The sequence below is a fragment of the Salmo salar genome, chromosome ssa14 (genome assembly GCF_905237065.1).
Source record: "Salmo salar chromosome ssa14, Ssal_v3.1, whole genome shotgun sequence".
Classification (NCBI taxonomy): Eukaryota; Metazoa; Chordata; class Actinopteri; order Salmoniformes; family Salmonidae; genus Salmo; species Salmo salar.
Window position 1 is genome coordinate 50,351,445 of NC_059455.1, and position 27,540 is coordinate 50,378,984.

The 27,540-nt window shown below is 44.0% G+C and overlaps 1 protein-coding gene across 1 annotated transcript in view; it reads right to left on the reverse strand.

Annotated features, from left to right (window-relative positions):
• Positions 1 to 27,540, reverse strand: part of LOC106591876 (piezo-type mechanosensitive ion channel component 2) — a 267,883-nt gene that overhangs the window by 224,465 nt on the left and 15,878 nt on the right. The window contains exons 3-4 of the mRNA XM_045693681.1: positions 17,345 to 17,470; positions 4,471 to 4,513 (exon numbers count right to left, since the gene is read on the reverse strand). Of these exons, the coding sequence (XP_045549637.1) occupies positions 4,471 to 4,513; positions 17,345 to 17,470 (169 nt within the window). The remainder of the gene's footprint in view (positions 1 to 4,470; positions 4,514 to 17,344; positions 17,471 to 27,540) is intronic.

A 27,540-nucleotide genomic window follows, 5' to 3' on the forward strand; every position in this document is an offset into this window, starting at 1 on the left:
AGGTGCTCCATCATGCTGGAAAAGGCATTGTTTGTCACCAAACTGTTCCTGGATGGTTGGGAGAAGTTGCTCTCGGAGGATGTGTTGGTACCATTCTTTATTCATGGCTGTGTTCTTAGGCAAAATTGTGAGTGAGCCCACTCCCTTGGCTGAGAAGCAACCCCACACATGAATGGTCTCAGGATGCTTTACTGTTGGCATGACACAGGACTGATGGTAGCGCTCACCTTGTCTTCTCCGGACAAGCTTTTTTCCGGATGCCCCAAACAATCGGAAAGGGGATTCATCAGAGAAAATGACTTTACTCCAGTCCTCAGCAGTCAGGCCTGTACCTTTTGCAGAATATCAGTCTGTCCCTGATGTTTTTCATAGAGAGAAGTGGCTTCTTTGCTGCCCTTTTTCACACCAGGCCATCCTCCAAAAGTCTTCGCCTCACTGTGCGTGCAGATGCACTCACACCTGCCTGCTGCCATTCCTGAGCTAGCTCTGTACTGGTGGTGCCCCGATCCCGCAGCTGAATCAACTTTAGAAGACGGTCCTGGCGCTTGCTGAACTTTCTTGGGCACCCTGAAGCCTTCTTCAAAACACTAGAACCGATCTCCTTGAAGTTCTTGATGATCCGATAAATAGTTGATTTAGGTGCAATCTTATTGGCAGCAATATCCTTGCCTGTGAAGGCCTTTTTGTGCAAAGCAATGATGACGGCACGTGTTTCCTTGCAGGTAACCATGGTTGACAGAGGAAGAACAATGATTCCAAGCACCACCCTCCTTTTGAAGCTTCCAGTCTGGTATTCGAACTCAATCAGCATGACAGAGTGATCTCCAGCCTTGTCCTCGTCAACACTCACATCTGTGTTAACGAGAGAATCACTGACATGATGTCAGCTGGTCCTTTTGTGGCAGGGCTGAAATGCAGTGGAAATGTTTTTTTGGGGGGCATTTAGTTCATTTGCATGGCAAAGAGGGACTTTGCAATTAATTGCAATTCATCTGATCACTCTTCATAACATTCTGAAGAATATGCAAATTGCCATCATACAAACTGAGGCAGCAGACTTTATGAAAATTAATATTTGTGTCATTCTCAAAACTTTTGGCCACGACTGTACAGACAGACAGGGGCACTGTGCTGAGCGGTAAAGGCTGTGAGAGACATAATGAGGTTTAACATGCATCACATAGGGCTTGTTGACAGACTGCCAGACCTAATGAGGTTTAACATGCATCACATAGGGCTTGTTGACAGACTGCCAGACCTAATGAGGTTTAACATGCATCACATAGGGCTTGTTGACAGACTGCCAGACCTAATGAGGTTTAACATGCATCACATAGGGCTTGTTGACAGACTGCCAGACCTAATGAGGTTTAACATGCATCACATAGGGCTTGTTGACAGACTGCCAGACCTAATGAGGTTTAACATGCATTCACTGAAACCACAAGTTGAGAAGTACAGGTCAGAACCATCAAGAGCCTTTAGAAACCTAAGTTGTGTCCCAAATGGCACTCAATTCCCTACATATAGCACGACCAGAACCCAATCGGACCTGGTCAGAAGTAGTGCACTATGAAGGGAATAGGGTGCCATTTGGGACACATAGCCCATGTCAGATCTCTGGCCACGCATACACATTACATTAAGTGGTATTGGTATTGGTACTTATTGGAGAACCCGGCTCGCACTACTTAAGGATATTTGGGAAGTGGACAAGCCTCCAAACTCAATCTGTGGTGGCTAGTGGATGGACAAATGGGAGGATAGACTCGTTGTAATGGTTGGGAGGGAATCAATGGAAAGGTATCAAACACAGATTTAAAGGCACACCAGCCTCCACTGAATACACTGAATTGAGCAGAAATACATGTGAGATCCTTCACTTGTATTACCCACAATAGAACGAGAAGTGTGGGAATTTCAATGAGACAAATCGTTTATTAAACCTTAAACCTCAAATAAATCTTGTAATAAATCTGTCACGCCCTGACCAGTAAAGGGCCTATTTGTTATTGTAGTTTGGTCAGGATGTGGCAGAGGGTATTTGTTGTACATGTTTTTGGTTATGTGTTTATATAGAGGGTTATTTTGTGTAGAGTGTTTCTGGGTTTAGTGGTGTATCTATGTAGAAAGGGTATTTGATTTAAGTGGTTCGGGGTTTATTAGGTATGTATTTATGTAAGATGGGGTGTTTGATCTAGGTGTTCCGGGCTGGTCTAGTGTTGTATTTCTGTGTTGGCCTGGTGTGGCTCTCAATCAGGAACAGCTGTACATCGTTGTTGCTGATTGAGAGTCATACTTAGGTCGCCTGTTTTCACCTGTTAGTTTGTGGGAGATTGTGCTGTGTATAGCTTTGTGCCTTACCGGCCTGTTCTTTGTCGTCGTGTTTTTTGTATACGTGTTTGTTTTGGGTTTTTCCTTCTTTGTCCGTAATAAAGAAGATGAGTGTACATATTCCCGCTGCGTTTTGGTCCTCTCCTTACGACACGCTTGACAAAATCATGTGGAAATTGAGCAAGTTGAGGTGACTAAACTGCTTGGAGTAACCCTGGATTGTAAACTGTCGAGGTGAAAACAAATTGATACAACAGTAGCTAAGATGGGGAGAAGTCTGTCCATAGTAAAGCGCTGCTCTATCTTCTTAAAAACACTAGCAACAAGGCAGGTCCTACAGGCCCTAGTTTTGTCTCACCTGGACTACTGTTCAGTCGTGTGGTAAGGTGCCACAAAGAGGGACTTTGGGATAATTACAATTGGCTCAGAACAGGGCAGCACGGCTGGCCCTTGGATGTACACAGAGGGCTAACATTTATATTATGCATGTCAATCTCTCCTGGCTCAAAGTGGAGGAGAGATTGACTTCATCACTGCGTTATATTTATGAGAGGTATTGACATGTTGAATGAACCGAGCTGTCTGTTTTAAACTACTGGCATACAGCTCAGACACCCATACATACCCCAACAAGACATGCCACCAGAGGTCTCTTCACAGTCCCCAAGTCCAGAACAGACTATGGGAGGTGCACAGTACTACATAGAGCCATGACTACATGGAACTAAATTCCACATCATGTAACTGATTCAAGCTGTAAAATTAGATTGAAAAAAAACTGGTAAAAATACACCTTATAGAACATTGTGGACTGTGAAAAGACACACACACAGGTACAGACACACACACACACACACACGTTGTATTGTAAATATGTGATAGTGGAGTAGTGGCCTGAGGGAACACACTGAATGTGTTGGGTAAAGTGTAATGAAATGTAATTTCATTTAATATTTAAAATGGTATATAACTGCCTTAATGTTGCTGGACCCCAGGAAGAGTAGCTGCTGCCTTGGCAGGAACTAATGGGGATCCATAATAAACCCCAGGAAGAGTAGCTGCTGCCTTGGCAGGAACTAATGGGGATCCATAATAAACCCCAGGAAGAGTAGCCGCTGCCTTGGCAGGAACTAATGGGGATCCATACTAAACCCCAGGAAGAGTAGCCGCTGCCTTGGCAGGAACTAATGGGGATCCATAATAAACCCCAGGAAGAGTAGCTGCTGCCTTGGCAGGAACTAATGGGGATCCATAATAAACCCCAGGAAGAGTAGCTGCTGCCTTGGCAGGAACTAATGGGGATCCATAATAAACCCCAGGAAGAGTAGCCGCTGCCTTGGCAGGAACTAATGGGGATCCATAATAAACCCCAGGAAGAGTAGCCGCTGCCTTGGCAGGAACTAATGGGGATCCATAATAAACCCCAGGAAGAGTAGCTGCTGCCTTGGCAGGAACCAATAGGTGTCATTCTTTGTGAGGCATTGGAAAACCTCCCTGGTCTTTGTGGTTGAATCTGTGTTATGAAATTCACTGCTCGACTGATGGACCTTACAGGTAATTGTATGTGTGGGGTACAGAAATGAGGTAGTCATTCATGAATCATGTTAAACACTATTATTGTACACAGAGTGAGTCCATGCAATTTACTATGTGACTTGTTGAGCACATTTTTATATCTGGATTTATTTAGGCTTGACATAACAAAGGGGTTGACTCAAGAAATGTCTAAAAACATAACTCCACTTAGACATTATGGGGTATATTGTGTGTAGTCTAGTGACAAAAATCTAAATTTAATCCAGTTTAAATTCAGGCTGTAACACAACAAAATGTGGAAAAAGTCAAGGGGTATGAATACTTTCTGAAGGCCCTGTATTCTATATCTACAGTATCTCTATAATTTTATTTTTTATTTTTTATTTTTAGTCATTTAGCAGACGCTCTTATCCAGAGCGACTTACAGTAGTGAATGCATACATTTCATGCATTTAATAAAAACAATTTTTTTTAACATTTGTATTTATTTATTTATTTATTTGTACTATTAGGGTGTATAATAATAATATAGTTTGTGAAGTCTATATTATGTACAGTATACAGTAGGTTTGTATTTACAGTGTGTTTGTATTGTCTTACCTTTCAAAGCCAATCTGACGTATAGATTTCTCCCACGTTGAACCTGAACAAAATCACAAGAGCATTTCATAAGAGCAGGTATAGATTAAGAGCATTTCATAAGAGCAGGTACAGATCAAGAGCAATTCATAAGAGCAGGTACAGATTAAGAGCATTTCATAAAATCAGGTATAGATTAAGAGCATTTCATAAAAGCAGGTACAGATCAAGAGCATTTCATAAGAGCAGGTACAGATTAAGAGCATTTCATAAGAGCAGGTACATATTAAGAGCATTTCATAAGAGCAGGTACAGATTAAGAGCATTTCATAAAATCAGGTATAGATTAAGAGCATTTCATAAAAGCAGGTACAGATCAAGAGCATTTCATAAGAGCAGGTACAGATTAAGAGCATTTCATAAGAGCAGGTACATATTAAGAGCATTTCATAAGAGCAGGTACAGATTAAGAGCATTTCATAAGAGCAGGTACAGATTAAGAGCAGGTACAGATTAAGAGCAGGAATAGCGCTTGGTTGATTTAGACACTTGATTGAGCTACTTTCACTACTAGTTTGGAGTGTTCCTGAGTACCATTCTTAAAGACACATTTCCAGGTATTCTATTATTTTATATTCACCTCATGGCTAAAATTACCCACGGCTGATAACGCACAAAATGATCCACGGCTGATAACGCACAAAATGACCCACGGCCGATAACGCACAAAATGACCCACGGCCGATAACGCACAAAATGACCCACGGCCGATAACGCACAAAATGACCCACGGCAGATAACGCACAAAATGACCCACGGCTGATAATGCACAAAATGACCCACGGCCGATAACGCACAAAATGACCCACGGCCGATAACGCACAAAATGACCCACGGCCGATAACGCACAAAATGACCCACGGCCGATAACGCACAAAATGACCCACGGCCGATAACGCACAAAATGACCCACGGCTGATAACGCACAAAATGACTCACATTTTACATTTTAGTCATTTAGCAGACGCTCTTATCCAGAGCGACTTACAGTACTGAATGCATACATTTCATAAAAAAATGTCCGTACTGGTCCCCCGTGGGAATCGAACCCACAACCCTGGCGTTGCAAACACCATGCTCTACCAACTGAGCTACACGGGACTACTACCCATGGCAGATAATGCACAAAATGACCCACGGCCGATAATGCACAAAATGACCAACGGTCGATAACGCACAAAATTATCCATGGCTGATAATGCACAAAATGATCCACGGTCGATAATGCACAAAATGACCCACGGCCGATAACACACAAAATTATCCATGGCTGATAATGCCTTTGTTCCAGTGCCAAGAAAAACACATCATCACCTTGTGACTGAAGACTACAGACTAATCTAGACTAATGACAAATAAATTTAGAGGTGTGTGTGTGTGTGTTTTCTCAATTCCTTAGCAGAGTATTTTGGTGTTAAATATCACACTGATGGAGGTTCAGTTGTGACATTTTGACTTCAGAGGCAGTTGGTCTTATAACTAACTACATGTAATACACCTTCTGACATCTCTTTATCATTTTATTCTCTTATCTCTCTCTATCTCTACTGCTCTCTCTCAACACAGACACACCTTCCTTCTGACATCTCTTCATCATTTTATTCTTTTATCTCTCTCTATCTCTACTGCTCTCTCTCTCAACACAGACACACCTTCCTTCTGACATCTCTTCATCATTTTATCCTCTTATCTCTCTACAAATTTGGTTCTCTCTCTCTCTCTCTCTCTCTCTTTCTCTCTCTCTCTTCAAGTACTTAAAAAAGTATGCAGTATTTCGTTTTTTTATGTATTATTTCTTACATTGTTACCCCAGGAAATCTTAAGTCTTATTACATACAGCCAAGAAGAACTATTGGATACAAGAGCGACGTCAATTTACCAACATTACGACCAGGAATACAACTTTCCCGAAGCAGATCCTCTGTTTGGACCACCACCCAGGACAGTGGATCTAATCCCAGAAGCCGACCCAACACAACGGCGCCGCAGAAGGGGCAGATGATCAGGCTCCGTAGACGGGCACATCGCCCACCGCTCCCGAGTATACCACTCGCCAATGTCCAGTCTCTTGACCACAAGGTAGATGAAATTCGAGCAAGGGTTGCCTTCCAGAGAGACATCAGAGATTGTAACATTCTTGTCAGTTATCGTCACAGCTGTGTACATTCCCCCTCAAGCATGGCCCTCAAGGAACTTCACTTGACTCTATGTAAACTGGAAACCATATATCCTGAGGCTGCATTTATTGTAGCTGGGTATTTTAACAAAGCAAATTTGAGAACAAGTCTACCTAAATTCTATCAGCATATTGATTACACTACGCACGGGGGTAATACAATCGACCACTGTTACTCTAACTTCCGCGATACATACAAAGCCCTCCCGACGCCCTCCCTTCGGCAAATCCGACCACGACGCCATCTTGCTCCTACCGTCTTATAGGCAGGAACTCAAACAGGATGTACCAGTGACTAGAACCATTCAACGCTGGTCTGACCAATCGAAATCCACGCTTCAAGATTGTTTTGATCACGCGGACTGGGATATGTTCCAGTCAGCCTCAGAGAATAACATCGACCTATACGCTGATTCGATGAGTGAGTTTATAAAGAAGTGCATTGGAGATGTTGTACCCACTGTGACTATTAAAACCTCCCCTAACCCGAAACCGTTGATGGATTGGCGGCATTGATGATGGTGGACTTCAGGAAACAGCAGAGGGAGCACCCCCTATCCACATCGAAGGGATAGCAGTGGAGAAAGTGGAAAATTTTAAGTTCCTCGGCGTACACATCAACGACAAACTGAAATGGTCCACCCACACAGACAGTGTGGTGAAGAAGGCGCAACAGCACCTCTTCAATCTCAGGAGGCTGAAGAAGTGTGGCTTGTCACCCAAAACCCTGACTAACTTTTACAGATCCACAATTGAGAGCATCCTGTAGAGCTGTATCACAGCCTGGTACGGAAACTGCTCCGCCCTCAACCGCAAGGCTCTCCAGAGTGTGGTGCGGTCTGCACAACGCATCACCGGGGACAAACTACCTGCCCTCCAGGACACCTACAGCACCCGATGTCACAGGAAGGCAAAAAATATAATCAATATCACTTGAATAATGTATTCATATCTTACATTACTCATATTATATGTACAGTATATACTGTATTTTATACCATCTATTGCACCTTGCCTATGCCACTCGGCCATCGCTCATCCATATATTTATATGTACATATTCTCATTCACCCCTTTTAGATTTGTGTGTATTAGGTAGTTGTTGTGGAATTGTTAGATCACTTGTTAGATATTACTGCACTGTCGGAACTAAAAGCACAAGCATTTCGCTACACTCGCATTAACATCTGCTAACCATGTGTTATGTGACCAATAAAAATGTGATTTGATTTGAACACAGGCCTAGAAACATCCATCCATGTTGGTGGAAGCCGAGAAGGCAGCTCAGTACATCTTTTCTTGGCGGAGGTGTTTAACGTTAACAGGAAGCCCAGCAGCAGTCGACACTAGAATAACACACTGTGTCTGGTTTGCTCTTTGGCTTTTCAGACCAAAAGGACTGTCTTGAAACAGAAACCCTTCAAGTCACAACCTCGACATAACAACCATAGTAATGTTAGGAATGTCCCGGTCCAAATATTTGTAACACCTAACTTCTCCCAGCCCAAACTGAGGAGCATACAGGTGTATGGAGGGTGTGTGGGTCGGTGTGTCTGTGTGTGTGTGTGGGGGGGACGGGGACAAACTGTATTGTAGACTATAGCATTCCTCATATAGCATCGCGCATTAGCAATGACATAAGTAACATCAGGAAGGAAGGTGACATGTGTGATACAGAATAATCTGCAGAGAGGCGAGTTGCTGAAGAACCTGTCCTGGGTTTTATTATATCCGCCTCAAAATATAACCATAAGTGTTCACTGAGCCAATAACTAATCATTATCACTGACTCTACTATCAACTAACTTATCCATATCACTGACTCTATTATCAACTAACTTATCCATATCACTGACTCAATTATCAACTAACTTATCCATATCACTGACTCTTTCATTAACTAACTTATCCATATCACTGACTCTATTATCAACTAACTTATCCATATCACTGACTCTATTATCAACTAACTTATCCATATCACTCTCTTTCATTAACTAACTTATCCATATCACTGACTCTTTCATTAACTAATTTATCCATATCACTCTCTTTCATTAACTAACTTAAGTAAATCCTTGACTCTCATGAACTAACTTAATTATATCACTGACTCTTTCCTTAAATAACTTATCTTGACCCTGTCAGATTACTGGCTTGATTACTGGCTTGACTCTGTCAGACTACTTTACCCTGTCAGACTACTTTACCCTGTCAGATTACTGACTTGACCCTGTCAGACTACTGGCTTTACCCTGTCAGATTACTGGCTTGACCCTGTCAGACTACTTGACCCTGTCAGACTACTGGCTTGACCCTGTCAGACTACTGGCTTTACCCTGTCAGACTACTGGCTTTACCCTGTCAGACTACTGGCTTGGCCCTGTCAGACTACTTTACCATGTCAGGCTCTTGGCTTTACCATGTCAGGCTCCTGGCTTTACCCTGTCAGACTACTGGCTTTACCCTGTCAGACTACTGGCTTTACCCTGTCAGACTACTTTACCCTGTCACACTAGTTTTTTTGTACCCTTTTTTCTCCCCAATTTTGTGGTATCCGACTCCCGTACGGACTCGGGAGAGGCGAAGTTCGAGAGCCATACGTCCTCTGAAACACAACCCAACCAAGCCACACTGCTTCTTAACATAATGCACATCCAACCCGGAAGCCAGCCGCACCAATGTGTCGGAGGAAACACCGTACACCTAGCGACCTGGTCAGCGTGCACTGCGCCCGGCCCGCCACAGGAGTCGCTAGTGTGCGATGAGACAAGGATATCCCTGCCGGCCAAACCCTCCCTAACCCGGACGACGCTGGGGCCAATTGTGCGCCGCCCCATGGGCCTCCCGGCCGCGGCCGGCTGCGACAGAGCCTGGGCTCGAACCCAGAATCTCGGGTGATACAGCTAGCACTGCGATGCACCCGGGAGGCTGCCTGTCAGATTACTTTACCCTGTCAGATTACTGCTGTAGATTTGACAGTTTCATTGCATTCTTCTCTCTCCCTTGATCCTGATAGTCTAGTGCTGCACGCTTTTCCACTGGCCATATTTAAACGCTGTCACATTTACAGTGTGACTATAATATAATGATAAATAATATTACGTATTAATAATATATAATGACTTTCAATCTGCCCAGGGAGGGAGGTGTCAAATTTAGCAGGAGGGCCGTGGTGGTGGTGGTGGTGAATTTATATGTGGCTGGGGATGAGTGCTGTATTTAAACCTCAGCCCAAAGCAGTGAGGAGAGAGAGGAGAGAGAGAGAAGAGAGAGAGAGAGAGAGAGAGAGAGAAGAGAGAGAGAGAGAGAAGAGAGAAGAGAGAGAGAGAGAGAGAGAGAGAAGATCCAGAGCAGGAAGAGGAACAGTAGGAGGAGGAACAGGGGGAGGAGGAGGAGGAGTAGGAGGAGGAACAAGGAGGAGGAACAGGAGGAGGAGGAGGAGGAGGAACAAGGAGGAGGAACAGGAGGAGGAGGAGGAGGAGGAACAGGAGCAGGAGGAGGAAAAGGAGGAAGAGGAGCAGGAGGAGGAGGAACAGGAGGAGGAGCAGGAGGAGGAACAGTATGAGGAACAGGAGGAGGAACAGTAGGAGGAACAGTAGGAGGAGGAGGAACAGGAGGAGGAGCAGGAGGAGGAGGAGGAGGAACAGTATGAGGAACAGGAGGAGGAACAGTAGGAGGAACAGGAGGAGGAGGAGGAGGAACAGTATGAGGAACAGGAGGAGGAACAGTAGGAGGAGCAGGAGGAGGAACAGTAGGAGGAACAGTAGGAGGAGGAGGAACAGGAGGAGGAGCAGGAGGAGGAACAGTATGAGGAACAGGAGGAGGAACAGGAGGAGGAGCAGGAGGAGGAACAGTATGAGGAACAGGAGGAGGAACAGTAGGAGGAACAGGAGGAGGAGCAGGAGGAGGAACAGGAGGAGGAGGAGGAAAAGGAGGAAGAGGAGGAACAGGAGGAGGAGCAGGAGGAGGAACAGGAGGAGGAACAGGAACAGGAGGAGGAACAGGAGGAGGAGGAGGAGGAGGAACAGGAGGAGGAGCAGGAGGAGGAACAGGAGGAGGAACAGGAACAGGAGGAGGAACAGGAGGAGGAGGAGGAGGAGGAACAGGAGGAGAAGGAGCAGAAGCTGGAGGAGGAGGAGCAGGAGGTGGAGCAGGAGGAGGAACAGGAGGAGAAGGAGCAGAAGCTGGAGGAGGAGGAGCGAGACAAGCAGGCCTGCTCCTGTCTGCTCCTGTCTATTAATCTCCGTTCTCCCTGCTCTGCTCAGTAGCAGCTGTCTGTCACCATGTTAGTTTAGTGAGGTAGTCAGCCCATTCATACATGTCAAGTTCTGACCCTAATGGCTTATTTGGCTCTGGCCAATAAAGAAGCACAGGAAATGATGTACACTATCCTGAGATAAGATCAGAACTGTTTCAGAATGAGAGAAAGCTTCTTGTCCATATCCCCGTGGTCTAGCCAAAAGGAAAGGGGTGTAGAGATGTTAGATCTGGATAGATGACCTACTATAAATAATGATATTTGTTTTGACAGGCATTAGTAATGTACAGTACTAAGGAAATACCAACATGTTGACATATTATTTGTCACGTCCTGACCATAGTAAGTTGTTATTTTCTATGGTCAGGGCGTGACAGGGGGGTGTTTGTCCGTTTTTGTATTTCTATGTTTAGTTTCTAGTTTTGTATTTCTAGGTTGGGTTTTGTTTGGCATGACCTCCAATTAGAGGCAGCCGGTTGTCGTTGTCTCTAATTGGAGGCCATATTTTAAGTTGATGTTTGTCCCACTTGTGTTTTGTGGGTGATTATATTTTGTGAGTAGTGTTTGTTCTTCCTGCGTCACGGTTTGTTGTTTTGTTCCTTCAGTTTATTTTGTATCACATTAAGTTTCACTGTCCAATAAATACGTGGAACGAAACCGACGCTGCATTTTGGTCCGATCATTCGAACAGACGTGACATTATTTGGATGAGTATCTGAACTGAGACCTGTAATTTAGAGGCCAGTTATGCAGTGACGTGTCACGCGTACATCAGTGATGTACAGAGGAAATACCAAGGCCTCCTACATAATTATATAATTCCATTGTACAGTATTTTTAACTTGATCTGACTTTAAATTTATCTCGGAAATCTGGAACTAAAATCTGGCGTAAATTTGGTCAGAATAAAACAGACAAAAAAAAACAACAACGTTCTGTTCAGATGTTATTGGTAATACAAAAGTCTTTCAGTCTAAAAAGAAAAAAGGAGAAGGAATGTGTCTCCCTGTATCTGAAGGCTATTCACGTGTTAAATAAAACCTCTAAACCATAGACATTTATGCTGCAACGCAGAGCAATAAAGAAATGTACAGTTTCATATAGGTATCTCTGTTTAATGTTGCGGGTAATTATAAAGAAAAAAACTTTTCTAATTGCCTCCCCCCTCCCCCTCCTTCTTTCCCTCCCTTCACACCCATTGATTTCCTTCCTTAATGCTAATGTTGGCAGCTGCTAGTAGCTACCAACGCATACTGCCTACTGTGCTGTACAGTGTTGCCCAAGGCGGTATGGTCATTATAACCATCTGAGGAAGGTAAATTGAAATGGAAAATGTATTTAGTTCCAGTTAAAACATGAGAGGCCCTTAGAACAAGGTGGGGAGGGGGGATCAGGGTTCTACCTTGTCTAGACACAGTGGAGTTTTACAACTGATAAGTCGTTTATTGAGTGTTCCAGATGTCCAGTGAGTACACACAGGGCACTATTCACAACTCCCAACACCTCTCACAAAATTAAATCCCTCACATTGTTTCCTGTTTCAGCCTGTAAAAGTTGTTCCCTTTCCCTTAATTTTCCATACACGATGAGAGTTTTACATCATTAAACATCTCTGCCTTATCTCAACAACAACAACAAAATAGGTTGAATATCTCTTTGAGCATGATGAAGTTATTAATTACACTTTTAGATGGTGTATCAATACACCTAGTCATTACAAAGATACAGGTGTCCTTCATAACACAGTGGACGGAACGGAAGGAAACCTCTCAGGGATTTCACCGTAAATGCCAACGGTGACTTTAAAACAGTTACAGAGTTTACAAGCATTTTGCTACACCCGCAATAACATCTGCTAAACACGTGTACGTGACCAATAAAATTTGATTTGGCTGTGATAGGAGAAAGCTGAGGATGGATCAACAACATTGTAGTTACTCCACAATACTAACCTAAATGACAGAGTGAAAAGAAGGAAGCCTGTACAGAATAGAAATATTCCAAAACATGCATCCTGTTTGCAATAAGGCACTAAAATAATACTGCAAAAACTGTGTCAAAGCAATTAACTTTTTGTACAGAAAACAAAGTATTGTGTTCGGGGCAAATCCAATAGAACACATTACTGAGTACCACTCTCCACATGTTCAAGCATAGTGGTGGCTGCATCATGTTTTGGGTATGCTTGTCATCGTTAAGGACTGGGGAGTTTTTCAGGATAAATAAGAAATGGAATGGAGTTAAGCACAGGCAAAATCCTAGAGGAAAACCTGGTTCAGTCTGCTTTCCACCAGACACTGGGACATGAATTCACCTTTCAGCAGTACAATAACCTACAACACAATGACAAATCAACACTGGAGTTGCTTATCAAGAAGACAGAGAATGTTCCTGAGTGGCCGAGTTACAGTTTTGACTTAAATCTGCTTGAAAATCTATGGCAAGACCTGAAAATGGTTGTCTAGCAATGATGAACAACCAATTTGACAGAGCTTGAAGAATGTTGAATTCCCCCCTTCTGACACCCAGGTGGCGACACGCATCTCTGGGTGCCCGGCAGATATCTCAACTTGGATGTCAGCCAACCACCACAAGCTCAACCTCGACAAGACGGAGCTGCTCTTCCTCTCAGGGAAGGCCTGCCCGCTCAAAGACCACCGAGATCACGGTTGACAACTCCACAGTGTCGCCCTCCCAGACTGCAAAGAACCTTGGCGTGACCCTGGACAACACCCTGTCTCTGCAAACACCATTCCTGCAAATTCCTGCTCTACAACATCCGTAGAGTAAGACCCTACCTCACACAGGAAGCGGCACAGGTCCTAATCCAGGCACTTGTCCTCTTCCATCTGGACTACTGCAACTCTCTGTTGGCTGGGCTCCCCGCTTGTGCCATCAAACCCCTTCAACTTATCCAGTACGCTGCAACCTGCCTGTTGTTCAACATTCCCAAGTTCTCTCATGTCACCCTGCTCTTCCTCACACTCTACTGGCCTCCAGTTGAAGCTCTCATCCACATCTAGACCATGGCACATACCTATGGAGCAGCAAGAGGCACTGTCCCTCCCTACCTTCAGGCTATGCTCAAACCCTACACCCCCAACCCGAGCACTCTGTTCTGCTACCTCAGGTCTCTTGACCTGTTGTTGTCCCTCCTAGCTATCTTAAGATAAATGCATTAACTTTAAGTCGCTCTGGATAAGAGTGTCAGCTAAATTACAAAAAACGATTTTTTTAAATAAGTAAATGTTGAACAATCCTGGTGTGGAAAGCATTTAAGAGACGTACACAAAAAGACTCACAGCTCTTAGAGACGTACCCAGAAAGACTCACAGCTCTTAGAGACTTACCCAGAAAGACTCACAGCTCTTAGAGACTTACCCAGAAAGACTCACAGCTCTTAGAGACTTACCCAGAAAGACTCACCGCTCTTAGAGACTTACCCAGAAAGACTCACAGCTGTAATCACTGCCAAATGTGATTCTAACATGTATTGACTCAGGGGGTTGAAACATAGATATATGAGTGTTTTATTTTTCATAAATGTTTTATAAATGTTAGAATTTTTCTTACACTTTGACATTACAGAGTATTTTGGGTAGAACGTTGACGAAAAATAACAATAAATGGGTTCAGTAAGTCTATGTGAGAACATGTTAGTGGGTTCAGTAAGTATATGTGAGAACATGTTAGTGGGTTCAGTAAGTCTATGTGAGAACATGTTAGTGGGTTCAGTAAGTCTATGTTAGAACATGTTAGTGGGTTCAGTAAGTCTATGTTAGAACATGTTAGTGGGTTCAGAAAGTCTATGTGAGAACATGTTAGTGGGTTCAGTAAGTCTATGTGAGAACATGTTAGTGGGTTCAGTAAGTCTATGTGAGAACATGTTAGTGGGTTCAGTAAGTCCATGTTAGAACATGTTAGTGGGTTCAGTAAGTCTATGTTAGAACATCTTAGTGGGTTCAGAAAGTCTATGTGAGAACATGTTAGTGGGTTCAGTAAGTCTATGTGAGAACATGTTAGTGGGTTCAGTAAGTCTATGTTAGAACATGTTAGTAGGTTCAGTAAGTCTATGTTAGAACATGTTAGTAAGGCTATGTGAGAACATGTTAGTGGGTTCAGTAAGTCTATGTTAGAACATGTTAGTAGGTTCAGTAAGGATAACGCTATCATACCTCCAATAAGTCAGAACACCTTCTTGAGATAGCTAGTGGGATGTGGAATGCTGTTCAGATTAGTTTAGATGATAGTTGAGAAAAGTTGTTACCCTTCTCTGCATTGGAACCTGTGGAGATCAATGCATCGCCTAACTTAGCACCCAGACACCAAAAGTGACACATCACCAAACTTAGCCCCCAGACACCAAAAGTGGTACATCTCCTAACTTAGCCCCCAGACACCAAAAGTGGCACATCTCCTAACTTAGCCTCCAGACACCAAAAGTGGTACATCTCCTAACTTAGCCCCCCAGACACCAAAAGTGGCACATCTCCTAACTTAGCCTCCAGACACCAAAAGTGGTACATCTCCTAACTTAGCCCCCAGACACCAAAAGCGGTTAATCTCCTAACTTAGCCCTCAGACACCAAAGTGGTACTATGTACTGACTAAGCGTGGTGTGGAAACTAACCTAACCCTCAGGTGAGAGAGAGAGGTGAGCTACACCTGTACTGGGGTGATCAACAACCCCTCTTTCAACACTGAGGGTCAAAGTTCAAGCACACAAACAGTACACACCTACTTATTCCAGGGTATTCACTAGAATAATAGTGAAGACATCAAAACTATAAAATAACACACATGGAATCATGTAGTAACCAAAAAACTGTTAAACAAATCAAAAGGTGTGAGGTGTGATGGGTCATTGTCCTGTTGAAAAACAAATGATAGTCCCACTAAGCGCAAACCAGATGGGATGGCGTACTGCTGCAGAATGCTATGGTAGCCATGCTGGTTAAGTGTGCCTTGAATTCTAAACAAATCACTGACAGTGTCACCAGCAAAGCCCCCCCACACCATCACACCTCCTCCTCCATGCTTCACAGTTGGAACCACACATGTGGAGATCATCCGTTCACCTACTCTACGTCTCACAAAGACACGCCGGTTGAAACCAAAAATCTCAATGTGGACTCATCAGACCAAAGGACAGATTTCCACCTGTCTAATGTCCACTGCTCATCTTTCTTGGCCCAAGCAAGTCTCTTTTTCTTATTGGTGTCCTTCAGTAGTGGTTTCTTTGCAGCAATTCCACCATGAAGGCCTCCTCCGAACAGTGGATGTTGAGATGTGTCTGTTACTTGAACTCTGTGAAGCATTTATTTGGGCTGCAATTTCTGAGGCTGGTAACTCTAATGAACTTATCCTCTGCAGCGGAGGTAAGTCTGGGTCTTCCTTTCCTGTGGTGGTCCTCATGAGAGCCAGTTTCATCATAGCGCTTGATGGTTTTTGCAACTGCACTTGAAGAAACGTAAAAATTTCTTGACATTTTCCGGATTGACTGACCTTCATGTCTTAAAGTAATGATGGACTGTCTTTTCTCTTTGCTTACTTGAACAGTTCTTGCCATAATATGGACTTTGTCTTTTAACAAATAGGGCTATTTTCTGTATACCATCCCTACCTTGTCACAACACAACTGATTTGCTCAAACGCATTAAGAAGGAAATAAATTCCACAAATTAACAAGGCACACCTGTTAATTAAAACGCATTCCAGGTGACTACCTTATGAAGCTGGTTGAGAGAATGCCAAGAGTGTGCAAAGATGTCATCAAGGCAAAGGGTGACTACTTTGAAGAATCTAAAACATAAAATATATTTTGATTTGTAAAACACTTTTTTTGGTTACTACATGATTCCATATGTTTTATTTCACAGTTTTGATGTCTTCACTATTATTCTACAATGTAGAAAATAGTAAAAATAAAGAAAAACCCTTGAATGAGTAGGTGTGTCCAAACTTTTGAGTGGTACTGTACATGTAACGAATGGAACAGGAACATGGTCTGTACTCACAGTTGAAGCGGGGGTCAACAGAGTTAGAGTTAAGTCAGGGTACAGACTCAGTAGCGGGGGTCAACAGAGTTAGGGTTAAGTCAGGGTACAGACTCAGTAGCGGGGGTCAACAGAGTTAGGGTTAAGTCAGGGTACAGACTCAGTAGTGGGGGTTAACAGAGTTAGAGTTAAGTCAGGGTACAGACTCAGTAGTAGGGGTCAACAGAGTTAGGGTTAAGTCAGGGTAACAGACTCAGTAGCGGGGGTCAACAGAGTTAGGGTTAAGTCAGGGTACAGACTCAGTAGTAGGGGTCAACAGAGTTAGGGTTAAGTCAGGGTACAGACTCAGTAGCGTGGGTCAACAGAGTTAGGGTTAAGTCAGGGTACAGACTCAGTACTCACAGTTGAAGGCGCGGTCTATGTTGTTCCCGGCCAGTAGACTGTTGACAGTGATCTGATAGATGATGTGGAAGAGCAGGAAGCTGAGACTGCTGAAGCACAGGGACATGAGCAGACGCCCCGTGTGGCCTGGAGGACAAATAACAACAAGGAACTTTAACTTCTTACATTTATTAGACAAGGATGATGCACAGCAAGGGCCTCAGAATTGAACACTAAAGCACTTTCTCCCCCTTCCCTGCAAACTCCCTCCAGCCTATGATTATTTCAACCCAATTGAGGGGAAGTCAATGAGTACACACATTTGGAAGAAGGGGGATAAAGTTAATTAGTTTTCATTGGGAAATGAAAGAATGCATTCACAAGTGCCTCTGGAACACAGAGACAGAGAGCGAGACAGAGACAGAGACAGAGAGAGACACTTGTCTTGAGTAAAAGCCAAATTGGATTTATACCAAAACATCGCATAACTGATCATATTTACACCCTACACACCCTGATAGATAAACATGTCCACCAAAATAATACCAAAATATACGCTTGCTTTATCGACTTCCAAAAAGCATTTGATTCTATTTGGCATACAGGAATGTTCTACAAAGTTATTGAAAGTGGTGTAGGGGGTAAAACATATGACATAATTAAATCAATGAATACTGGCAATACGTGCAGCATTAAAATTGGTAAGAAAAGAACAAAATTCTTTAACCGGGGCGGGGCCTTCGCCAGGGTTGCAATCTGAGCCCTGCACTCTTCAATATTTACATTAACGAATTGGCCACTATTCTAGAAAAATCCTCAGCCGCTGTTGTTAGTCTCCACAATTCAGAAGTTAAATGCCTACTCTTCCTAGATGACCTATGCCTGCTGTCACCCACAGCACATGGCCTACAGCAAAGCCTGGACCTGCTAGAGCAGTACTGCCAGACCTGGGCCCTGGCAGTAAACCCCAAAAAGACTAGAATAATGATTTTCCAGAGAAGATCCAGATCTCAGGGAATTAGACCAAAGTTCTCAATTGGTACACAATATATAGAGTACTGCACACACTACAATTACTTAGGTTTAAAAATAAGCTCAACTGGACACCTTAATGATGTAGTGAATGAACTGAGAGAGAAAGCACGCAGGGCATTCTACGCCATTAAAAAGCAAATTCAAATTGAAATACCTATTACCTATTTGGCTAAAACTAATTGAATATCTCATTGAACCAATTGCACTCTATGGCAGCGAGGTGTGGGGTCCACTTGCAAAACAAGATTTCATCAAATGGGACAAACACCCCATTGAAACCCTGCATGCAGAGTTCTGTAAGATTCTACTACATGTCCAGAGAAAAACTACGAACAATGCATGCAGGGCAGAATTAGGCTAATATCCACTAATAATAAAAACTCAAAAAAGAGCAATTAAGTTTTGGAAACATCTAAAATACAGTGACCCCCTCTCATATCATTACCAAGCCCTGCAATGCCAAGAGCTGAGCAAAGAAAAGAGTCCCCTCATCCAGCTGGTCCTGGGGCTGAGTTCACAAACCTGTTCTACTAACACACTGAAGCCTCAGGACCAGAACATCCAATCAATCAGAATAAACCAAATTACAACACAGTCAATACAAAACTACATTGCTTATTGGGAAACACAAGCACAAACACAAAGCAAAATGAAGTGCTATGTGGCCCTAAATCGACAGTACACCATGGCTAACTATTTGACCATGGTTACTGATCAAAACCTTAGAAAAACCTTGACAAAGTACAGGCTCAGTGAGCACAGCCTTGCCATTGAGAAGGGTAGACACAGGAAAACCTGGTTCCCTGTAGAGGAAAGGCTATGTAACCACAGCACAACAGCAGAAACTGAGACGGAGCGGCCTTTCCTGACAAAATGTAAAAAATATAAAACAATTAGAGAGTGTCATTTTCCCAAATTTGAAACCCTTATTCAAGGTTTCAAAGACCTCTCTGATGTGGATAGGCTACCCGTCCTGTTGGGGGAGGTCGCAGAGAGCTGTGGGTTGGCAGCGGACTACATTGCTGCCTGCCATAAGTTGAGGGACAGTGTCTGACAGACCAATCAACCTGCACATGTCCTCTACTGTATGCTTATTGTTATTGTTGAATGTACAGTATGGTTATTTTGACCCTTGGTTATTGTTGTTACTGTTGTCCCGTTGACAATTTTGATTCTCATTTTTATTTATTTTTATATTGTAAATATCCAAAATAAGCTTTGGCAATATGTACATTGTTACGTCATGCCAATAAAGCGAATTGAATTGAGAGACAGAGAGACAGAGAGAGCGAGAGAGACAGACAGACAGACAGAGAGAGAGAGAGAGAGAGAGAGAGAGAGAGAGAGAGAGAACCTCGACAGCTGCTCCACACATGAGCCAGGTTTTATTACACACCTACAGGTATTTGGGATAATTGTGGTTAATAGCTGTTATAGTGATAATAGAATACAGTAGGATTAATTAACAGACCTCCCGTCACACAGAGGAAGTGAACATTCTCATCCTCAGGGGTCAAAAACTTCATTAAAATAATACCACCACCATTTTGACATTGATGTTGCAGTGACAGGGGAAGTGTAACCGAGGTGATTCAGTGAACCATGCTAGCATGATGAGTAACTTTGCCTGTTGACTTGTGTTAGAATCCTTGAGTTCATGCATTTACTATAGTTTAGAGGGCACAGTCTTGGGGCAGGGGATTTGAACATGGGTTTATGCTCGCTTCGAGGCAAGCAACACAGAAGCAAGCATGAGAGCACCAGCTGTTCCGGACGAATGTGTGATCACGCTCTCTGAAGCCGATGTGAGCAAGACCTTTAAACAGGTCAACATTCACAAGACTGGCAAGTGTCTTCACTGACATTTTCAACCTCTCCCTGACTGAGTCTGTAATATCTACATGTTTCAAGCAGACCACCATAGTCCCTGTGCCCAAGAATACTAAGGTAACCTGCCAAAATGACTACTGACCTATAGCACTCACGTTGGTAGCCATGAAGTGCTTTGAAAGGCTGGTCATGGCTCACATCAACACCATTATCCCAGAAACCCAAGACCCACTCCAATTCGCATACCGCCCCAACAGATCCACAGATGACCCTGTGGCTCAGTTGGTAGAGCATGGTGTTTGCAATGCCAGGGTTGTGGGTTTGATTCCCACGGGGGGCCAGTACGAAAAAGAAAAAAAAATGCATGAAATGAAATGTATGCATTACATTTACATTTAAGTCATTTAGCAGACGCTCTTATCCAGAGCGCATTCACTACTGTAAGTCGCTCTGGATAAGAGCGTCTGCTAAATGACTAAAATGTAAATGTAAGGATGCAATCTCCATTGCACTCCATACTGCCCTTTCCCACCTGGACAAAAGGAACACCTATGTGAGAATGCTATTCATTGACTACAGCTCAGCATTCAACACCATAGTACATACAAAGCTCATCAATAAAATAAGGACAATGGGACTAAACACCTCCCTCTGCAACTGTACATCCTGATGGGCTGCCCCCAGGTGGTAAGGGCAGGCAACAACATCTGCCATGCTGATCATCAACATGGGGGCCCCTCAGGGGTGTGTGCTCAGTCCCCTCCTGTACTCCGTTCACCAACGACTGCATGGCCACACACAACTCCGACACCATCATTAAGTTTGCTGGCGACGCGGTGGTAGGTATATTCCTACAACCAGATTGCGTAGCCCAACATCAGCTGTCTGGATTTGGGTGAAGGAGAAGCTGGGGGGGGCGTCTTGGGAAAGTTGCTGCAGGGGGTGCTGAGATGTTGGCCGGGGTAGCCAGGTGGAAAGCGTGACCAGCCCTACAGGTACCCGCTGTATATAGCCTCATTATTGTTATTGTATTGTGTTACTTGTTATTATTATTTTTTTTACTTTAGTTTTTCTTAAAACTGCATTGTTGTTTAAGGGCTTGTAAAGTAAGCATTTCACAGTAATGTTTATACCTGTGTTAGTCGGCAAATGTGACAAATAAAATTAGATTTGTACAAAAAAAAAAAAAGTGTCCAGCCTACTTATCAGAATAGACTGCCTGACAGTAACAGAGCAAGCAGCCACAGTCTCAAACAGTTCCACTTCTGATTGGACATTAAATGTAATGCATCCTTACTGGGAACACTTTGGACTTTACTATGCTACGGCACCATACCCATATTGCTGGCCTGGCGTGTGTGTGTGTGTGTGTGTGTGTGTGTGTGTGTGTGTGTGTGTGTGTGTGTGTGTGTGTGTGTGTGTGAGGCACTACCACTGAGCAGCATCAGTGGACCATCATAAACTGCTAAATACTGTCTACCAACAACATATCTCCTAGCCAGCTTTATCAAATACTACCTACCAACAACATATCTCCTAGCCAGCTTTATCAAATACTACCTACCAACAACAACTCTCCTAGCCAGCTTTATCAAATACTACCTACCAACAACATATCTCCTAGCCAGCTTTATCAAATACTACCTACCAACATATCTCCTAGCCAGCTTTATCAAATACTACCTACCAACAACATATCTCCTAGCCAGCTTTATCAAATACTACCTACCAACATATCTCCTAGCCAGCTTTATCAAATACTACCTACCAACAACATATCTCCTAGCCAGCTTTATCAAATACTACCTACCAGCAAAATATCTCCTAGCCAGCTTTATCAAATACTACCTACCAACAACAACTCTCCGAGCCAGCTTTATCAAATACTACCCACATGAAAAAATACTACAGTTTTACTATAGAATTCTGTAGAATACTGCAATGCACACTGATCCTGTGTAGTACTTACCACAGTACCAGACAACAGTTTGGACACACCTACTCGTTCAAGGGTTTTTCTTTATTTTTACTATTTTCTACATTATAGAATAATAGTGAAGACATCAAAACGATGAAATAACACCTATGGAATCATGTAGTAACCAAAAAGTGTAAAACAAATCAAAATATATTTTACATTTGAGATTCTTCAAAGTAGCCACCCTTTACCTTGATGACAGCTTTGCACACTCTTGGCATTCTCTCAACCAGCTTCATGAGGTCGCCACCTGGAATGCATTTCAATTAACAGGTATGCCTTGTTAATTTGTAGAATTTCTTTCCTTCTTAATGGGTTTGAGTAAATCAGTTGTGTTGTGACAAGGTAAGGGTGGTATACAGAAGATAGCCCTGTTTGGTAAAAGACCAAGTCCATATTTTGACAAGAACCGCTCAAATGAGCAAAGACAAACGACAGTCCATCATTACTTTAAGACATGAAGGTCAGTTAATCCAGAAAATGTCAAGAACTTTGAAAGTTTCTTCAAGTGCAGTTGCAAAAACCATCAAGCGCTATGATGAAACTGGCTCTCATGAGGACTGCCACAGGAAATGAATACCCAGAGTTACCTCTGCTGCAGAGGATAAGTTCAACAGGGAACTTCAGGCGGAGCTGGCCTATAGAGGTAACCTTCAGGATTTAAATCAATACATTCGTATGTCCATCTCCGCCGACCGCCGAAGAACTCTGCCACCCATGAACCCGAAACCTTCTTCTTCCATGATTCCGTCATCCCGTCCGAGTCTTCCAGAGCCCATGCAGTTGGGCCATGCTCCTCTCCTGTGTACTGAACGTCAAAAGCGGATCCAAGAAGGGCTCTGCCTATACTGTGGAGGGAAAGATCATCTACTCAGCCATTGCCCTGTTCGCCCCCCCCCACGGAGAGATGAGAAGGGTCCCCCCCGCTGCCATGCAGGTCGGCGTGTCCTTATTTGTAAATATCTCCCAGAAGCAATTCTCCATCCCAGTATTGATAACCGTGAAGGTGGTTACTAAGTACGTAGAGGGTTTGAGCGATTCGGGAGCAGCAGGTAATTTTATCGATTACCAGCTAGTACAAGAGCTTGACATTGATCTAACACCTGTCACCCCTCCCTTAAGGATTAACACCCTGGACGGGCAGCCATTGGGCACGGGCTTCATTACGCACCTGACACAGAGCATCACCCTCCAGACCGGAGTCTTCCACACCGAAACCATTCAACTCATGGAACTCTCATCCCCCAAACAGCCACTCATCCTCGGACACCCCTGGCTTTGTCGTCACGACCCTGTCATCTCGTGGCGACAAGTTGAACTACTGTCCTAGTCTTCTGCCTGCTTCACCAGCTGTCTCAGCCTACCATTGCAGTGCCACCCACCATACCATCTGAATACACCCAGTACAGCAATGTCTTCAGCAAAACCAAGGCCTTCACTCTGCCACCACATTGCCCAGGGGACTTTGCTATTGACTTACTCCCTGGAGTGTCCCCACCGAAGAGCCGTGTTTACCCCTATCTATCCCGGAAAATGAGGCAATGGAGAACTACATTGTTGAAACACTCAAACGGTTTCATTCGTCCTTCTTCCAGCTTCTTCTTCGTTGGAAAAAAGGACGGTGGTCTCCGTCCAAGTATTGATTAACGTTCCCTGAGTGACATCACGGTCAAGAACCGTTTCCCTCTTCCTCTGATCCCAGCGACCCTTGAACAAATGGGCCGTGCCAACATTTATTCAAAACTCGACCTGCGAAGTGCATTTTCCAGGATACGGTCAACCGCTTTCTCATCGTCTACATTGACATCCTGATTTACTCCTACTCCCTGAAGGAACACATACAGAATGTCTAAAAGGTTCTTCAATGGCTCCTTGACCATAACCTTTATGTGAAGACTGAAAAGAGCACCTTCCATGTAACCTCGGTAAACTTCCTGGGTTTCGTACTGACACCTGGAGGGGTCAGCATGGATGAGAACCAAGTCACCGCCGTCAGTAACCGGTCCAAACCCACCACTGTTAAGGAACTCCAACGTCTCATTTACTATCGCCGGTTCATTCGGAACTTCAGTTCTACTGTCGCCCCGCTCACTGCCCTTACCAGCCAAAAGACCCGGACCCTTCAATGGACCGATACCGCCCTGACTGCTTTCAACAACTTGAAACACCTCTTCACCTCAGCTCCTGTCCTTCACCAACCTGATCTTACCCTTCCTTTCACCCTGGAGGTGGATGCCTCCGAAGTAGGAGTAGGAACCATACTCTCTCAGTGGGTGGGAACACCTCCAAAATCACATCCCTGTGCCTTCTTCTCCAGGAAGTTATCCTCCGCTGAGAGGAATTACGATGTGGGGAACAAAACTCCTCCCCATCAAGCTGGCCCTCGGAGTGGGTTGGAGGGAGCACAACATCCCTTTCTTGTCCTAACAGATCATCGTAATCTGGAATATATCAGAGGTTAAACTCCAGACCATCCCGCTGGGCTCTCTTCTTCACACGCTTCCATTTTCATGCTACTTACATCCCTGGAAAGAAAAACGTAAAAGCTGATGCTCTCTCCCACCAGTTTGACCTTCCGACCAGTAACTCAGACCCTACACCCATTCTTCCTTCCTCTTGCATTACGGGACCGGTACAGTGAGAGGTTCACTCTGCCATACAAGAAGCCCTAACCTCAGACCTCGGCTCCTCCTGAGACACCAGCTGGGAAGAGTTACGTACCAGCAGCTGTTAGACCCCAACTGATACAATGGTGTCACACGTCCTTGGGGTCAGGACATCCGGGCATTACACAAACCACCAAACTTCTATCCCGTAAGTTCAGGTGGTCCTCACTGGCATCTGACGTAAGGGATTACGTACTCTCCTGTCCAGTCTGCGCCCAATCCAAAAGCCCTCATCATCTCCCTTCCCGGTAAGCTTCAACCTTTGCCAATCCCTTACAGACCCTGGTCCCACATAGCTGTTGACTTCCTCACAGACCTTCCTGAATCCTCTGGTAACACCACCACCTTTGTCATAGTAGCCCGTTTTTCAAAAATGTGTGGTCTGGTTCCTCTTCCTCATTTACATAACGCCATGGAATTGGCTGAGTGTATGTTCCAGCAGGTGTTCCGTCTGTATGGCATTCTGGAGGACATTGTCTCTGACCGCGGGCCCCAGTTTGTCTCCCGAGTGTGGCGAGCCTTCTGTGACCGACTGGGGGTCGCCCTGAGCCTCTCCTCCGGGTACCATCCCCAGACCAACGGACAGACGGAGCACCTGAAATAGGGAAGTACCTCCGCCAACAATGTTCTGCCTCTCCACACGACTGGAGTCGGTATCGGCCTGGGCCGAATACTCTCAGAACTCACTCATGCATTCATCCCTCCGCCTTACTCTGTTTCAATGTGTGCTTGGTTACCAACCCTCCCCATGTTTCCCTGGGAGGCGGAGCCTGGTACTGTCCCAGTTGTCGACGACTGGTTTCAGCGTAGTGAGCGGGTATGGGAGACCGCTCACCGGCATCTGCAGGAAGCCTCTAATACCCAGAAACGTTTTGCCGACAGACACCGCCGACCTACGCCACTCTTTCACCCCAGACAGCGTGTGGCTCTCTACCAGAGACATCCGCCTCCCCTGCAAAAAGTTCTGTCCTCGCTTCATTGGTCCCTTCAAGATAACCCATAGCATCAACCCTGTCACCTACCGCCTCCAGTTACCCCCGTCAGTATAAAATCTCCTCATCCTTCCATGTGTCTCTGTTAAAACCAGTCCTCTTCATCCTCCCGTCTCAACCCGCAGTGCGCCCCCACCGTTGGGAATTCAGTGGGGAACCTGCCTACGCCATTCAGGCCACCCTTGATTCTAAATGCCTGCGGTCGCATCCACTATTTAGTGGACTGGGAAGGTTATGGGCCTGAAGACCGGTCCTGGGTCCTCGACCAGGACATCCTCGACCCAGAGATGATTCAGGCATTCCACCATAACCGTCCGGATTGTCCGCTCCCCCGCCCGCCCGCTCCACCCTCCGGTTCCGTTGGATCATCGGGGAGTATTCATTACAGTGCGTCCAAACATTTGACTTGTACTGTATATAAATAATTATACAGATTTTTTTCTTACATCAGTATTTAACCTATAGTAAACTTTAATACTACAGTATTTACCCTATAGTAATCTTTAATACTACATTATACTACAGTCATGTGCGCAAAACTACAGTAAATATTACAGTATTCACTGTCGTGTTTTTGTTGACTTTAGTCCAGTGAATACTATAGTATTGAACCATAGTATACTATAGTATTTATTTCATGTGGATACCTCCAAACAACATCTCTCCTAGCCAGCCTTATTAAAACACTGGAAAGGAACTTTTGGTTCTAGTTTTTCCTAGTATTTTCCCCTGACGGTCACCAGGAGAGCGAGAGGAATGCTTGTTAATAGGAAGTGGAGTCATAAGGTCCAAATTGGTTCATAACTTCTGGACAAGGTACTACTTTGGCTCTTTCCTCACCCATAACGTCTCAGAATTTTTTTAAATAATTGGACTACTTAAATTCAGCAAGGGGCAAATAACAGCTTGGAAAAGGACCCTTTATTTTACCAATAATTGTCCAACTGTGCCAGACAGAGAAATATTATCTAGAAATAGTATCTATTATCGAGAAATAAGACACTATTTAGATTCAACTAAAAAAGGTAAATTTAAATCATGTACCCCCCCACCAAAAAAATGGCATAACTTTAAGCTTTATCAACTGAAGGAGCGAATGAACTTGTAGCCATGTTGTTGGTGCAGCGTTACGTTACTAAGGAAGTGGTACAGCTGAATCCTAAATGATTCGACACCCTTGATAAAGATTAGTAATAATGACTGTAGAAAATTTTTAACAATTATAATACTGCGCTATGTGGAAATTATAATATTTTATACTGATACAATTGCTCAGAGAAAGTTAAAGACATGCTAACGTTTTTTGGTGCTTATGTTCGTCCGTACCTGTGTACATGACTGTACGTGTCTGTCTGTCTGTGTTTGTGTCTGTCATTGTGCATGGCATGTATCCTTTCAGTTTATCATTTCTCCCCAAGTCTGAACTTCTGCAGGCTCAACCCCCTAATACCACAGACAGTAGAAGCAGACAGACTGGTATGTATGTAGAGAATGGGGGTAGGACCAGGATGTTCAACAGAGTATATATGTAGAGAATGGGGGTAGGACCAGGATGTTCAATAGAGTATATATGTAGAGAATGGGGGTAGGACCAGGATGTTCAATAGAGTATATATGTAGAGAATGGGGGTAGGACCAGGATGTTCAATAGAGTATATATGTAGAGAATGGGGGTAGGACCAGGATGTTCAATAGAGTATATATGTAGAGAATGGG